Below are 16835 nucleotides of genomic sequence, written 5' to 3'. Positions count from 1 at the left end.
TATTTCTTCTGCTGAACCAAAAACTCTCACTGTGAAGCCTGTTCATCTCATGAACAGACACAGGATTATTTACAGCCAGCGAGTTAGCTTTGCAATCAAGTTTATCTATGGAAAGACGAGACTCGAATCAAAAGTTAGCCACTTGGATCAGACAACAACCTAGAGGCATCATCTCTTGAATCAGCTCCCCTATCAAGCCATGGTTAATCCTTACAGATTATATACTCCAGATTTTCCATGCCATGCATCATGTTCACATAAAGTCATCCGAGCCAACGGCCCTGAATAATGGAGTGAATTGCAACATGCGCATCTTCTTACAACATCCTTCCTTTCCCACTGGGAAATCTAAACAAAAAAATTCCAGGGCCAACTTCAGAAAATCTATCTAGCTGTCTAAAGAAAAAAAGAACAATTACTTTTGGGCTCCTTTTCTATTGTGAGCAATAAAAAGGATGCCAAACAATTCTGGTGAATTGTCAACCAAACGCTAACCAAACGCTAACTGGAGGCAAGAAGGGCACCAATGCAGACATTTTTGAAATTGCATGGATTTAATTTTTGTCATCATACTTCTTAATCTACAATAAATCCATGGCTTTGCTACCTCCTCATCCATTGACAAGTGATCACCCTGTTGCTTTAGAAGTCAAAAAGATTCCTGCAACTGACCTGTCACTCAAAGTCTCTGTGAATTAAATCCCCCAAATACCTCGCAATCAGTTTGATAGAGGAACGCTGCAGACTTAAACCTGTGAAAATGCAGAAAGACGGGGCACCTGACTCAAACAGGCCCCCAACAGCCCTTTTCACATCTGACGCCTCATGGCATTGTAGCCACTGTCCAGATTCTGACTGGCATCAAATCGCATCCCAGACTCCTGCAGAGGATTGATTATTCAGCCGATCTTCAAAGGAAGTCGAAATCTAAACTTGGTCAATATCGCATTCTAGTGCTTATCGACAACAATGCCAAGCTCTCGCTAGCCTTCTGCTTCATGACATAACAGCTTGGGCAGATGAAACTCAGATCATTCCCAGAAATCAGTGCGGCTACAGAGACAACTGCGGCACTACAACAAATCTGATGGCACTGGCCCTAATGCACGACAAAACCCTCAGAAGGATTGGCACTCTACTCCTGTTTCATTGACTTCAAAGTCGCCTTTGACAGCATCCCCAGAGGATCCCTGTGGTGCAAATTGCAGGACTCGGATCTTCCAGCTGAATTACTGTGACCAATTGGCCAGCTGTATTCAAACACTAGGATGCAAGTCAAACTAGGGGACAGCTCACGCATCTCAAGAAAGATCCCCACGAACTCAGGGCTGAAGCCAGGCTGCATACTTGCCCCCCTGCTTTTCAATCTATACATTGCTGAGCTGTCGGAGGCCCTAGACAAAGTTAGCCACACAACCAAATTGGGAGGTCAAAGCATGACACATAAGCTCTACGCGGACGACCTTGTACTGCTAAGCCAAAATAAAACTGGCCTTCAGCATCAACTCCCCACCCTATACTCCTATTCTGTCAACAGCAACCTCGAAATAAATAAACCTTCTCAAAACCATGACAGTGACCTCCGGAAAGAAAAAAGCGGGTAGTGGCAGGTGGCACCTTAATGGAGAATGGCTCCAGTATAGTATCGAGTACAAATATCTAGGCACTTACCAAGACAATTAAGGCACATTTAAATCTCAACTGCTTTCCCTGAAATATAAAGGCACTAGCCTCATGCTCGCCCTCACAACCCTTGCCAAGAAAACACGGGGAGCGAGCCTAGAACTCTTACTTCAGGTGGTGAAAGTAAAGGTCATACCCACACTGTGTTAAGAGAGTGAAATCACCCTGGGTATGGAGGCTACTTTGCTGGATAATTCTATCACACCAACCTATAAAGGCCAAAGAGCATCACTGGCACAAATGAGGTTCGAGTTCAACATAATGCAGCAGTCCTGGGCCAGATGTACCTCAATCGTAAATTGTTGTCATAGGCTCAGACTTACCTTGTATAACACTGCAATTGTCCTATTTTTGGAAGTAACAGCACCTCTCTCCAACAGAATAGACCTCTGAAAAAATGTTTGCAAAGTATAGCCTATCAGACAAAAAAGAGGAGACAAGCAGGACCCTATTTGGCTTTGCTAAGGAAGTGCCAGAGAACACGTGAAGCTCTAAAAGTAGCAGCTCCTCCTTTTCTATCAGTATAACTACCCATTGCTAATTATAAAAGCACACAATTCTTAGGCCGCTCTTATGGATGGTCAATTTATGTTTTTCCATTTGCAATACAGAAAAGCCATTTAAGAGTGAATCTGCATTTTCAGGATATATGCTTCTGTGTACCACATAGTGCAAAAAAACGTTAACAGCCCACCGTATCATGCAAGAATTCGAGAACAGAACTGCCTGATGGGCAGCACACAAGAAATATTTAAGCACTTTGGCAAAGGCTACTCTGTTTGAATAACAGCAGACAATCAAAACCTGCCTAAAATCTGAACCTCAAAATATTTTTTGACAGGAAGGCCCATCATATAGCAATCTCATTAGACCCGCTATTAACCAATCAGGACGGGTACCTATGTTTGGTCCACTTCGCCCATTGGAATTGGTATGGGTAGCTTACACCTCCCTGGACCACCTTTTGTGGCCAAGAGTGGACAACGTCAGTCTAAACACAGTTGGTGTTCACCATTCAGGGATGATTATGTGGGGAAGTGTGGCTCAATGGTTAGAGCGGCAGACCCTGATTCAGAGGTCTAGCCCGGGACCAGGGTTCAATTCCCCCCTCGGCAGGGTCTTGTGCTCAATTTCCTCAGACCTGATATTTCTCGCCTCGGTGCCTATTCTAATCATGGGTCCCACTCTGCAACTCTGGGCAATAGCTTGCTTAATCTCCACAACGGCCCCAACAACGCAAGGATGCCTGGCTTCACCTTGGGTGTGCCCAGGAGTGGGCACTTCACATGGAAAAGCCAGGAATAGTTCCACAGCGGTATGCGTACAAGCGCCTGAGATACCCCTTCGGGGGTTGATTCGGGTGCTATACAAGTACTACTACATTTACATTTACATTATGCCATTTTTTAAACCAAATTCCTCTCCACAAGTGGATAATAAAAGGCAGATTATGCCAGTTAGTGTACCTTTTACAAGATGAGATTCTTCTGTTTATATTTTACTATACCAGCAAATGGCCAAATTATTTTTTGTCTAAACAAATAATGCAAGCCATATATTGATCAGTCACAGAGGCTTGTATGGAGCAGCATGAATACAAATTAGCATCTTGAGGTTCTGTGATTCTCGAACCGGACTCCATTTTGTTTGAGTTGTTTGTGACGCCATTTTGTGTTGCCCTCACGTAGGCCTATGGAGGTAACCGAACAAACAAAGTTGCATGGGCTTCGTTGTTCATGTACGTATTAACTAGGCCTTTTCTGACTTGTGAGTGAACTGCAGGACGCTGACCCCGTCACCTGAAACTGACCTTTTGCGAAGCCAATTTCCCTGGCTGATCGTTGTCTGGGATTGCCAATCAATGTTCAGGATATCGTTAACTTTAGTGCTCTTGTACATATTTTATCCTATTCAGCATCTGAACTATTTCCTTTTCTTATGACTTTTCATTACATGGATAGTGCTTTCAATTATGTGTTTGTCCGGCTTGCAGAAATTGAATTTGGGACATTCCCAATAATTAACTTGTGGGTTGGTACAATGTAAATCGAGCTTTTATGATGTGATAATGCGTGGGAAAATGTATTTCATTCGTCAGTATTTGTCGCAGTGGGTGTGCATTTGTAATGAGCAAATTGTAGATAAAAAGTGATGTCTTGCTCTACGAAAATTGAGCAGTTTCCTGAGTTGTACACCGTGTTGTATTGCTGGGATTACTGTTACTAACTGCAGCTAATAAATGTGATCTCTGACGCCACCCTGAAGTATTCCGTGTCTATGTATACCAAGACAGGAGAACCCGAAGACGTTGGGCGTGTCCCTGGCGCAGCTGGGTTCTAAAAACCCGGTTCTTCAGTTGGCGCCCAGCGGTGGGGCGACTTCAGCAGTACCGGTCCAAGCCGGAGGATCGTGAGGAGTCACGTGAGAAAATTCTGGAGGAAGGCCAACCACTTCATCGACCCCTGTATGTCGACGTGGACCGAAGGTTTTTGCTGCGAGGCTTCCCGCTTTCCGACGGCTATGAAGGACTGCTGCCCTGACTGTCGCCCTGTCTTGGACCCTTGATTGATCCTTTGTAAAGCGAGATGATAGACGGTCTTCTGGTGGCGTGACAGATACTTTGGTTAAGTATAAGTGGGTCGCTCCCACGACCTTTGTTTTGGTTCTTGGTTTTGATTCGGTTATTGCAATAGTCGAAGCCGAGGGGCTCGTATATTTACGAGTGTATCGATAGTTGATAACTCCTTGAAGTTTGAAGCTAGACTAGTGAGCTATAAGATGACTGGTAGTGAGCTATAAGATGACTGGTCTTAGCAAATTTGGGAAATGGTTTAGTTGTGGTTGCAACAGGGATTCCCGATTGGAGGATTCGTGTCCGATACCTCCGGTTGGAACTCCGACTTATGAGCTCTATTCAAAACACCGAGTGGGTCCTATCACTTATAATGAAGTGTGGGTTTGCTATACAAAGAAAGATGGTGTTTTACGATGGCCCCAACATGGTAGTTTCGAATTGAAAATTTTAGATAATTTGGAAGATGCGCTATTTAAGAAGAAAGCCCGGCCGGCAATGTTTGACTCTTTCCGCCTTTGGCGTAAGGAAGCCAAACAGCGAGAAATTAAGCAAGCAAAGAGAGATAGGAAAGATAAGAATATGTCAGTACTACAAGCTGCTAGGCAGTTTAAGACAGATGAAGAAGATCGAATGAGTGAAGTCTCAGATAGACAACGTTGCATGGCCATCGACAAGTGTTATCCGGCCTTGCCGCCTTCCCTTTCAAAAGTGACTGAAGACTCTGAAAAAGATCCTTTGATGTCTCATTTACTGAGATTACCACCCCCTTATGTGCAAGGTGCTACTGCGCCTCCATTACCCCCAGTTGTTCCACCCTTTGTTGTTCAGCCCCCTGCTGTTGTTCAGCCACCCGTTGCACAGATGGTTCTCCCTCCTACGGTGCAGCCCCCTCCAGGGTCGCCAGCTTTGCTATCAGCTTTGCCTCAAGCTCTTGTACCTCACATTCCTGTATCTCCGATCCCTGCTACTTCTGTCCCTATGCTTTCGTCACCTCAAAACACTCTTTCTCCTGTCCTTATGGTAACTTCTTCTCCTTCTGTTCGACAAAGAATGACTGAGACTGTTGCTGGTCTTTTGTCTCCACTTTTTGGGTCACTGAATATGACCCCTATTTTGGAACGTAAGCACGGTCGTAGTCAGTTTCCTGGTCCCGAAGAGCGGGCAGTGTTGGATCTCTTGGCTCGTAGATGGATTTTAAATGCTTCTAGGTATAATTTACAAGCGGTTATGGATGTTTTCTTACAGTGGGAGCCGCCTAAGCAAAGGTATGTTTTTGATATAATGTGTACGTTTCTCCGTCAGGAATGGGAAGATAATGAGTTGGGTCCGATTCCGCAGGAAGTGCTTGATGTTCAGTTCGAATTTGCTAAAGGGACGATAGTGGAGTCTGATGTTGAGGAAGCCGTAGAGACGATACTTGTTTTTAGGTCTAGACTACCGCCCCAGACATTGTACGAACCTGATTCTTCTGTTAGGAGGAAAGTGAAGCAGTATCCTATGAGAGAAGTTCCCCCTGTATGGAGAGAGGCAGTTGTTGCTAATGTTAATCAGGGTATTCAGGCTGAGCCGGCTCATTTTCAGCGAGTATGGGTACATGTCCCTTGGAAAAGAGCAGAGGTCTTGGCTCTTAAGCAGACCTTACCTGACCCCCGTAGGAATCCTGCTGGTTATTACAAGGAGTTGTCTCAGACAGTTGATGCGTGTATTATGAATTTAGCTGACATAGATATGTTGATGGGTAATGTAGTCCCTCAACCTTTGTGGGCGAAGATTCGTCATGAGAATCATGCGCAAGAATTAGGAGATACGTGGGCTAATATTGTTGCTGCAGATGGTCGGCAAGTAGGAGGTGCCAAACCTGAACCCTTAGTTGCAGAATTACCTGGTAGAATTATTAATTTGATGAAAACGATGATGCCTCCTTTACGAGTGAATTGGGACAAGTTAGCAGCATGTAAACAAAAGAAAGAAAAGAGTGTGTCTGATTTCTTCACGAGGTTTGAAGAAACGTTTATCGATCATAGTGGTCAGGACATGAGCACTGAAGGTGGTCAAAGGTTGTTCGTGGACAAATTTGTCTTTAATTTGCTTCCCGAACTTTGTAATAAATTAAAGGACTCTGAGAGTTCATGGGCTGTTTCTTCGTCAGTTCAGATATTGGCTACTGCACAATATTATGAGAATAGGGATAAAGATGAGAAGGATAAAGTAGAGAAGAAGACTAAAGAATTAAAGACGGAAGTTCTTTTGCAGCAAGCTTATCCGCCTCGTTCGAATCAGCCTCAGTTTCAGCAACCTCCACAGTTTCAGAGATTATTACAGAAACCTGGGTTTTTTGCTCCGCGATTGCCGCTAGGACCTAATCAGTGTGCTTATTGCAGAGAAGAAGGTCACTTCAAGAGTAGTTGTCCGATTCTGTTGCAGCGTGCGAATGGTGTATCTGGTCAGAGAGGTCGTGGTGGTTTCCAACAAGTTCCTAGGGGTAGGGGACGTGGTGTGTTTCCCCAGAATGAGCGTTCCTTTCCCCCTCAGAATCCTACGAATTGTTTTGACGGACAGAATGTTCCGACTGTTCAGTCTGCACAGTACTACGTTGATGATTATTATGTCGAGAGTGAGAGTGCTGGTTATAATGATAGTTAGGACAGTCATGGACAAAGAGAGGGAGTAGTATCAGTTCCAGTAGACCAGAGTGGACCTTATGTTGAAGTGATTATATTAGGTGTGACAGAACCTTTTCTTTTGGATACTGGTGTGATGAAGAGTTCTATTATGCACTCTAAACTTCCTGGCGCACCTTATTCTGGCTTGACCAATGTTTCAGTAGGATTTTCTGGCGCCCCAGTTCGTAATCCGGTTTCTAGTCCTTTGCCCCTTTCTATTGGTCCTTGTGAATTGGAAGCTCCTCTTATTTTGACGACTGGTTGTGGTGAGAATCTGTTGGGTTTGGACTTGCTGAAAAGACTGCATGCGACATTACATTGTTCTCCTTCAGGAGTACATCCTACGATGGGTAAGAAAGTGACTTCCCCGATGTATTTGTCTAAAGATTGTCTTCCACTGGAATTGCGTTCTCTTCCTGATACACTTTGGGCTACAGGTCCCAATGATGTTGGTCTTTTGCAGATTCCACCCTATGTTGTTACCCTTAAGTTGAATGCTAGGCTACCTCGTATTCCGCAATATAAAATCTCTAGTGAGGCGAGAGAGCTCTTTTGGCGATTATCTATGATTTGGTTGAGAAGGGTGTGGTTGAAGAAACGAGAGGTAATGTGTGTAACAGTCCTGTTTTGCCTTTCCTTAAGCGTACTGATGCTTCTCAGCCACCTGTGTACCGGTTTGTGATCGATCTTCGAGAAGTGAATAAGATTGTGGTGCCACAGTGTCCTGTTGTCCCGGATATCACTGCTTTGTTGACTCTGATCCCTGCTTCAGCTGCTTGGTTTTCAGTTATCGATCTGAAGAATGCTTTCTTTAGCATTCCGATCGCTGAGGAAAGCAGAGATATTTTCGGCTTCTCTTTCAGAGGCTGCAGCTTCCGGTTTAAGAGAGCTCCTCAAGGTTATTGTGAAAGTCCCTCCTTCTATATTCAAGCGTTGAAAACTCAGCTTGATAATTTTGTGTTGCCTTCTGGTGCTACTCTTATCCACTATGTTGATGATCTGCTGGTCGCTGCTGATGACGAAGAGATTTGTAAAGAAGCCACTCTTTCTTTGTTACAACATTTGCCTGACCTTCATCATAAAGTGTCACCTTCAAAGTTACAGTATTGCCGACAAGAAGTAACCTACTTAGGTCATCTCTTGTCGAAGGAGGGAAGACGATTGACTCCAGAACGAATTCAAGCGATTGCCCAAATGACTGTACAATCCACACAGAGAGAAGTGCGTGCTTTCTTAGGTATCACCTCGTATTGTAGGCAATGGATCCCCAATTTTTCCTTGCTAGCAAAACCTCTGTTGGCATTGACTCTTAAAGATACTACGCATCCTCTCCCCTGGTCTGACGCATGTCAGAAAAGTTTTTCTGAATTACGTGATGCATTGTGTTCTGCTCCGGTGTTGGGTACTCCGGACTACAGTAAACCTTTTACATTGTATGTACACGAGAGAGAAGGTTGTGCATTGTCAGTGTTGACACAACGATTTGGAGACAAGCAACGCCCATGTGCGTATTTTTCAGCTACGTTGGATCCAGTAGCTAGAGCGTTGCCGAGTTGTCTGAGAGCTACAGCGGCAGCGGCCGTGTCTATCCAACATTCTGCTGGTTTGGTATTGGATAATACGTTGATTGTGATGGTCCCACATGCAGTGGATACCTTATTGAATAGGACTAAGACACAGCACCTTACTAGTGCACGTCTGTCAAGTTATGAGCTGACTCTTTTGGCTAGCCATGTTCACATTAAGAGATGTAATGTGTTGAATCCAGCTACGTTGTTGCCGATTTCTGTAGAGACAGATGTTCAGGAACCGCATGATTGTGTTCTCTGGACAGAGGAGGAAACAAAGGCTAGAGTTGATTTAAAAGATACTCCTCTTTGGAATGTTGATGGTACCTTATGGGTAGATGGTTCATGTTTTAAGCTTTCGAATGGAGAGACGACTGCAGCATATGCTGTCACAACTTTACATACAGTTGTTGAAACAGCACGTATAGCACAGAATTCAGCGCAAGCAGCAGAGTTAATGGCAGTGACTAGAGCGTGTGTATTGTCAGAAGGAAAGCGAGTGAATGTTTATACTGATAGCCAGTATGCATTTGGTGTGGCCCATAATTTCGGCCGTTTGTGGAGAGAGAGAGGATTTCTTACTTCCCATGGTACGAAAATTCAGCATGGACAATTGGTGAATGAACTTCTTGAATTACTGATTCTGCCAAAGCAGATTGCAATTGTGAAGTGTAGTGCGCATAAGAAGGTTACGGATGATGTGGGTCGAGGGAATGCGTTTGCGGATGAAGTTGCGAAGGAAACAGCGAAGGATGTGACGAGTCGAATATGTTGCGGGTCCTGCAAGATGGGTTGTGGAAAGAGGAATGTGTGAAGACACAATAGAAAGCGTGAAGTTGATTCAGGCTGAAGCTACGGAAAAAGAAGTGAGCGTGTGGAGAGAAACTACGGGTATGTTGGATTCGACAGGTTGTTGGGTTGAGTTGTCGGAGCACCAGCGATGGTTGTTGCCTGATGCGTATGTGCTCCCAGTGGTTACTATGGCTCACATTAGTTCGAAAGGGACATTCAAGTTGTTGGCTCCAGTATGGCAGAATGCTGGAATTCCTAAATGTGCTGAGAATTTGGTGAAGCATTGTATGATTTGCTTGATGCATAATCCTGGCAAGGGAACCCCAACTCCAGCTGGTCATTTTGCTCCCCCAACGTATCCGTTTAAAGTGATAGAGCTAGATTACATTCACATGGAAAGATGCAATAACTTAAAGTATGTCCTTGTGGTCGTTTGTGCCTTTTCCAGATGGATAGAGGCCTACCCCCTAAAGGATAATACTGCCTTGTCTACAGGCAAGGTTTTGCTCAAAGATTACTTCCCTAGGTATGGTTTGCCGAGAATTGTATGGAGTGACAATGGGAGTGAATTCGTGGGCCAGATCATGAAGAAAGTGTGTGCGGGTTTGGGTATTAATCAGAAATTTCATGCTGCGAATCACCCCCAGTCCGCTGGACTTGTTGAATGCTATAATGGCACTCTGAATTTGAAATTAGCTAAGATACAAGCAAGCTCTGGTCTTACATGGCCAGATGCTTTGCCATTGGCCCTTTTGTCAACAAGGACGACAGTACATTCTCGTGTGGGACTTAGCCCATATGAAATTGTGTTTGGTCATCCGGCCAATGTTTGGGCTGTCCCAAGGCCTAAAAAGTACAGCGACATTGAGTACCCTATGTTGGTGGATTACTTACATGACTTGACTGCTAAATTACGTGTTCTCCACCAACAGGTCTATGACAGTTTACCGACAGCAACTGCGGATCCAGGCCACACAATTCAACCTGGAGAATACGTCCTTACGAAGAACTTCCAACGAACTAAGAACTAGGAGCCAAGGTGGACTGGACCGCATTTAGTCTTGCTAGTGACTCGGACTGCAGTTAGGGTAGCTGGTAAAAAAAATTGGGTGCATGCCACCCATTGTAAGAAGGTTCCGTTGCCCTTACCGTATGACAAGTGGGTAAGGGGAGGTATAGCCGATTCTGAATGTGAAAGAATTCCTAGATTCGTACCTTTTAGTGATGCACATTTGGAATGGACTCAGTCAGAACGTGCGGACGATGATATTCTCCAAGCGTCTGTGCCTCTACACCTGAGACTTGATACAACGGATCCGGAAACACTTTTTCAAGAGCAAACTGTGCCTGGTAGAGAGCGCTACAACCTAAGGCCGAGAAAGGACAAATGAATGGACAAATAAAATTCGAATTTTTGTTGTGAGTTACACCGTTTTCAGACAAGAGACTATTTTTCTTTTTCGAGTCACCAATCCGGACTCAGCTGCAGGATCGCGTTACAGCCTTAAGGGGTGAGCCACGAATTGACGAAAGGTCTGTGGTTCTTGGTCGTTAGTACGATCTTGACGCACACTTAAGTGAAGAAGGTAATAGCCGTGAGCAGCACGTTAGAGGATGGAGTCTTTTGTATCTGAGAAAAGTGTTGAGAGAATTGATTTTAAAATGAAAATGTGTACATTGGTTCGTAGCAAATGTTTTTTAATATTGTGTTTCTTGATGCTTTTGAATATTACATTGGCTTCTGTGGGTTGGATTGTCTATATTGCACAACAGACGCTTGTACCTACGTCCCAACCTACTCTTTCTTTTCCTAAAGTTCCTTCGTTTGAGTTTCACACTTTGACTGAACATCAGCAGACACGAAGATCAGAATTTGTTAACAATTCGTTTATACAGTTGTTGCATCAGCCTCAGCTAGTAGTAAATACTACGAATTGCTGGGTATGTGGTCCTATGCCACATACGACAGACAAGGGAAAGCCATATTTGGTTTTGCCTTTTTCGCCTAATGGGTCAGTGTGGGCACTCCAAGCGATGTTTATTTATGCGAATGAAGCATCTCCTTTACGTTCCGTCAAAGATAATGCGAGTAATAATGCCTTGATACAGGGAATAGTAGATTTGATCAGAGATATCGATGCGTATAATGCTATCCCTAAGGATGAAGTACGAGCATATACTGGTTGGAACAAGACTGGATATAGCATTAGTCTGACAGAGAAGGAGAGACGAAAAAGGTCTCCGCCTATTTGGATTGTACCCCACCGAGGTCACCTTTGTCTGCAAGGTAATGGTCAGAATCCGAGAGCTCAGCTTGGTAAGAGTGCGTGTGTTCACACCTATGTCTATACATCCCAGAGTTCTCCACCGTTTGTGCCAGCTAAAGGCACGTATTTTGTTTGTCACGATAGAGCCTATACATGGTTGCCACCTGATTTTTCAGGTACATGTTATGTGGCGTTTTTGCTTCCCCCTACATACACTCCTGTTTTCAATTACCATAAGACAAGATATGGTAGAGGTGTCATCGATGCGAAAGATACTGTTACACAAGAAGCTGGAGACTTCTTTAAGGGCTTCGTGCACTTTTGGGGTCCTATGGCCAATAGTAGGAATATTCCACAGCTTACGAGAGTGGTTGAGGCCACAATAAATGAAACTGCAGGTGCTCTTAGCAATATTACAGCCGAGCTTCAGGCGGATCGTCTTATGACGTTACAAAACCGTATGGTTTTAGATATTATATTAGCAGATAGAGGTGGGGTATGTAAATTGATCAGGTCTAGTTGCTGTGTTTTCATACCAGATAATGCCCCGACAGTGTACCAAGCCATCATGAAGTTAAATAAGTCTGCTGAGTCTATACATGTAGACGAAGGGAACTGGTCATTGACTGGATGGATTTGGGGACTGTTGTCTAAAAGGGGATGGAAGATTCTGATGTTCCTTGGTATGGCTTTAGCTATCCTTTTCTCGTGTTGTTTATGCATCCAGTGTGGTCCCGCCATTTGTAGTGTTTGTGCTACAATCTGTGTGAGAGGACCTGTCCCGAGAGAAGTGAAGGATAATAAGATGATGCTACAGCAACACCTTGATGACCTGATGAGAATAGATATAGACCTGGATTCAGATTGACATGAGTTTAGGTTATTGCCTACATAATGGCAAAAGGAGGGGCTGAGGTTCTGTGATTCTCGAACCGGACTCCATATTGTTGGAGTTGTTGAGTTGTTCGTGACGCCATTTTGTGTTGCCCTCACGTAGGTCTATGGAGGTAACCGAACAAACATAGTGCTTTCAATTATGGGTTTGTCCGGCTTTTAGAAAGTGAATTTAGGACATTCCTAATAATTAACTTGTGGGTTGGTACAATGTAAATCGAGCTTTTATGATGTGATAATGCGTGGGAAAATGTATTTCATTCGTCAGTATTTGTCGCAGTGGGTGTGCATTTGTAATGAGCAAATTGTAGATAAAAAGTGATGTCTTGCTCTACGAAAATTGAGCAGTTTCCTGAGTTGTACACCGTGTTGTATTGCTGGGATTACTGTTACTAGCTGCAGCTAATAAATTTGATCTCTGACACCACCCAGAAGTATTCCGTGTCTCTGTATACCAAGACAGCAGAACCCGAAGACTTTGGCGTGCCCCTGGCGCTGCTGGGTTCTAAAAACCCGGTTCTTCAATCTGGCTGCAGTACTAAAAGCCATACACTATATATCAGTTAGTAAGTAAAGGGAAAAGTATTCCTACATCGTCTTCCCAGAAAGGATGGAGATATGAGGAAGATGTTGGTTACAGGTAGAACTGTTGAGCATTACTACCTTTCTGCTAAATAGGAGCAGGAAAGAAACACATGTCAGAGTATTTAGGTAAAAACCCACGAAAGAAGAATGACATGTACTGACAGCAGGCTACTAAATACGAAAAATGCTTTGCACAACTATATGGGTGTACAGTGAACCGTATCTTGAGAACTAACTTGAACGGCAGTAAACATACTACTAAGTCACTAGGAAACAATAAGTCTACCCTTTGCCCCAAACATTTTGTGTGATGCAACAGAAATATAGTGAAATAAAGATGAAGTTGCCTGTTGTTTTTTTTTAATTATACTATACAAAAAACATTTTTCCCAAAGTAGGTTTTTAAATATCTAATTAGTCTGATAATACTGTTTCTTTGTCTGGATCAGCTTCACCTGCTTGCTGAGTAGGCGCGTAGCAATAGATGTCATAGATTTACTTACCAAGGTCATTCATTACAGCCCTTGCTTTACCGACAAATGGTCCAACTTCACTTGGATGCATTTTCGCTCTTTCTTTTAGGTCTGCACCTACAAAGTAAGACGATATGGAAGCATTAGTCATGTTAACTTAAAAATGTCAGCAAAAATGTCTATGCCTTGCACTCGTGTGTTCTCTGGAGTGTGCTCCTTGCTGCTCAAGCTGTGAAGCATTTTGTCATTAATGGTGTCTGTTGGTACAACTTCTCACAAACTGGATGTAATGCATTTTAATCCGAACGGCCACTTTCAAACAACTATTTTGTACTTTCAGTACACAACTGAACTGAAAAATATGCAACTGGTTGTAAAGCGAAGTTAATAACAACGATTTTCACTCAGCTTCTTTTGTTGTGAAACAGGATGTACTTTGCAGTGGAAATGTCATTGCCCAAGCTAAAGTGCTCCTGAAATTAATCTTTAACATACTTTTATTTTATTTAAGTTCAAAAGTTTTTTATTAGGAGCTTAAGAGATATACAGCTGAACAAAAGTTAATAACAGAATAAAGAGTACATACGTAAGGGGTACCCAAAACAGTAATAAAAAGTAAACCAAACAGTAATAAAAAGTTGGCATATGGAGAATACACGTGAGTTGTGTCATTATTATTTACAGTAAATTAAATAAAACATAAGTTATACAGTGCATTAAACATACAAGTATACACAGGAGAGTTGCATCAATTATTACACAGCAGTAGGCATACAAAGTCATAGATTGATATCATTACCACCACAGCAGGCTAGTTAGGAAGGTAAAGATACGGGATGGTCGCGAGGTTAAGATGTATCAAGGAGGCTTGTGTATATCAAAGTATTCATCTAGCGAGGACCAGAGTCTCCTGAGTGGCAGACGCCACGGGGTTGAGGCGAGGGCTATGTTGTCAGCCCCTCTTAAGTTGGTGACCCAATTAAGCCAATGGGGCAAAGAAGCCTTGTTTGTGCTTTTCCAATTATTGAGTATGATTTTAACTGCAGCCGTCAGCAATAGGTCAAGTAGGGCTTTGTCATTATCATTGAGCGTGGCGGCTTTGGCAAATCCGAAGACGAGTGTTTTGAATTCCCTCGGGAGGGTGATATGTAGGACCTTTGATATGAGATCAAAGATTCTGTCCCAATAGGAGGAGACGCACGGGCACCTGAAAATTAAGTGTTCAAGGTCCCCTCCCCCACCATTGCAGTTCCAGCATGTGTCATCGTCTTTGAGTTTGTGCAGAAAGAGCCTCCTAGGTGTCCAGAAGGCCTTATGAAGTAACCAGAACTTTGTTTGTGAGAGTGTAGTGGTTATTTTGTGGCGAGTGGTGGACTCCCAGGTTCTGGCCCAGTCTGCCTCCGAGGTAGGTGTGGATGAGAACGAGTCCCAATAGAGCTGGAGTGGTTTGGTTAGGGAGGACGATTGTGGGCGAATAAGTTTATATATTCTGGAGACTTGGTGTCCAAGTTTGTTTAGTGAGGTGAGGAAGCCGAGGAGGGAGGGGGTGACATCATTCAGGTCCGCTTTAGCTAGCGCTACTTTGATGTGTAAAAAGTTAAAGAATTCTATGTGGTGTAGGAGGAATCTGTTCTGTAGTTCACTAAAGGTCAGTGGTAGCGAGTTTTCGGTGAGTTGGTGGGGGAATAGTATACCACTTTCTATCCAAGAGGAGTAGTTTAGAGTTTTCCCTTTGTATGTTAAGGCAGCATTGTGCCAAAGCGACTCCCAATTTGAATGCCGGAATTGATGTGGTAAGTGTTTGCTAACTTGGAGAAGAGCCAATTTGGTGTTTTTGTAGCTAGGGCCTGAGCCTAAGTTGGGACGGAGTTTAATGGTGAGCAGGGCGCAGGGGTTGAGACCTTGTAATATGGACCTTTCTACAGAGAGCCACACCGGGGTATACACCGTCTGTGAGGTTAGCCAGTACGATCCTTGTTTTGCCAAAAAGGCAATTTGATATAGTTTGAAGTCCGCCAGGTTGACTCCCCCCAAGTTTTTACCTAATCGTAATTTCTTCAAACTAATTCTGGCTTTCTTACCCTGCCATAGAAAGGAAGAGATCAGTTTGTCCAATTTACTATGAAACTCTTTGGAAAGCATAAGTGGAAGCATTGTGATAAGGTAGTTGACTAAGGGGGATATCATCATTTTTATGGTTTCAATACGACCCCACCAAGTGATGAACCGGGGGGACCAACCGTCAAGCAGTCGTTTGATTTTGGCCAGGGTCGTGGATTCATTATGTTTAAGGGTACTTAGGAGGTCATCGGTAAATTCTATCCCTAAGTATTTAATCACGTTAGTCTGCCAAGTTAGGCCAGAGTCGCCTAACACTTCTCTGGATGTGTGGACATTTAGAGGTTTTACCTCGGATTTATCTCGATTTAACTTGTATCCGGATAGGGAGGAGTATTTGTCAATTGAGGACATAAGCCCAGCAATGGAGTTAGTCGGGTCTTCCGTTGTTATTAGGATGTCGTCTGCATACGCTGCTAACTTAACTCGTGTGTCCCCGAAGGAAACACTCGCAATGTCTCTATTATTTTTGATGTCTGTAAGGAGGGGTTTAAGGGCTAGGAGAAAAAGGGCTGGGGAGAGAGGGCAGCCTTGTCTGGTTCCCTGGTGAAGTCGGAACGGGTCGGATAAGGTCCCGTTTATAGCTATCCTGGCAGATGGGGCGGAATATAGGGCCATCACCATCTTGTCAAAGGAGTCGCCAATATTGAAGGAGTGCATGCATTGCCGGAGGAAGGACCACGAGACCTTGTCAAAGGCCTTTTCCGCGTCCAAGGTTATTGCTACCATTGGGGCGGAAGCGGTCTTTGCTTTCTCTAGAAGGTGACACAGTAGTCTTGTGTTGTCGTTTGACATCCGGTGTTTTAGGAAGCCAACTTGCGCGGGGCTAATTAGTTTATGGAGGACGGAGTTTAGTCTGGTCGCCAATACTTTTGCATATATTTTGCAATCAAGGTTAATTAAAGAGATGGGGCGGTAGTTTTTAGTGAGGAGGGGGTCTTTCCCTTCTTTGGGTATCACTATGATCGTCGCTTCGCTCATTGATGGGGAAACACTGCCGCTGGACGCAGTGGAGTTAAAAAGGTTAAGGAGCGGGGGGCTAAGTTGATCTGTAAATGCCTTATAGAAGGACGCCGTGAAGCCGTCCGGTCCGGGGGCCTTATTATTCTTCAGTGTGGTAATTGCTGTCCTGATCTCCGCGTTAGTGACTGGGGAACCTAGCTGGGTCCTATCCGTTTCGGAGAGTTTGGGGAGGTGAAGTGATTCAAGGTAGTCAT

General features: G+C 43.9%; 1 protein-coding gene across 3 annotated transcripts in view; it reads right to left on the bottom strand.

The window, feature by feature from the left end:
• AUH (AU RNA binding methylglutaconyl-CoA hydratase) overlaps window positions 1-16835 on the bottom strand; it is a 789095-nt gene that overhangs the window by 490834 nt on the left and 281426 nt on the right. For 2 of the 3 annotated variants that reach the window (XM_078675624.1, XM_078675622.1), the window contains exon 4: window positions 13531-13617. The exons of the other annotated variant lie outside the window; for it this stretch is intronic. In XM_078675624.1, coding sequence (XP_078531750.1) covers window positions 13531-13617 — 87 coding nt within the window. The remainder of the gene's footprint in view (window positions 1-13530; window positions 13618-16835) is intronic. 3 annotated transcript variants of the gene reach the window in all.

This window comes from Lissotriton helveticus, chromosome 2_1 (assembly GCF_964261635.1).
Source record: "Lissotriton helveticus chromosome 2_1, aLisHel1.1, whole genome shotgun sequence".
NCBI lineage: Eukaryota > Metazoa > Chordata > Amphibia > Caudata > Salamandridae > Lissotriton > Lissotriton helveticus.
Note: the sequence above shows the minus strand (reverse complement) of the source record. Positions and strands in the feature narration are given on the sequence as shown.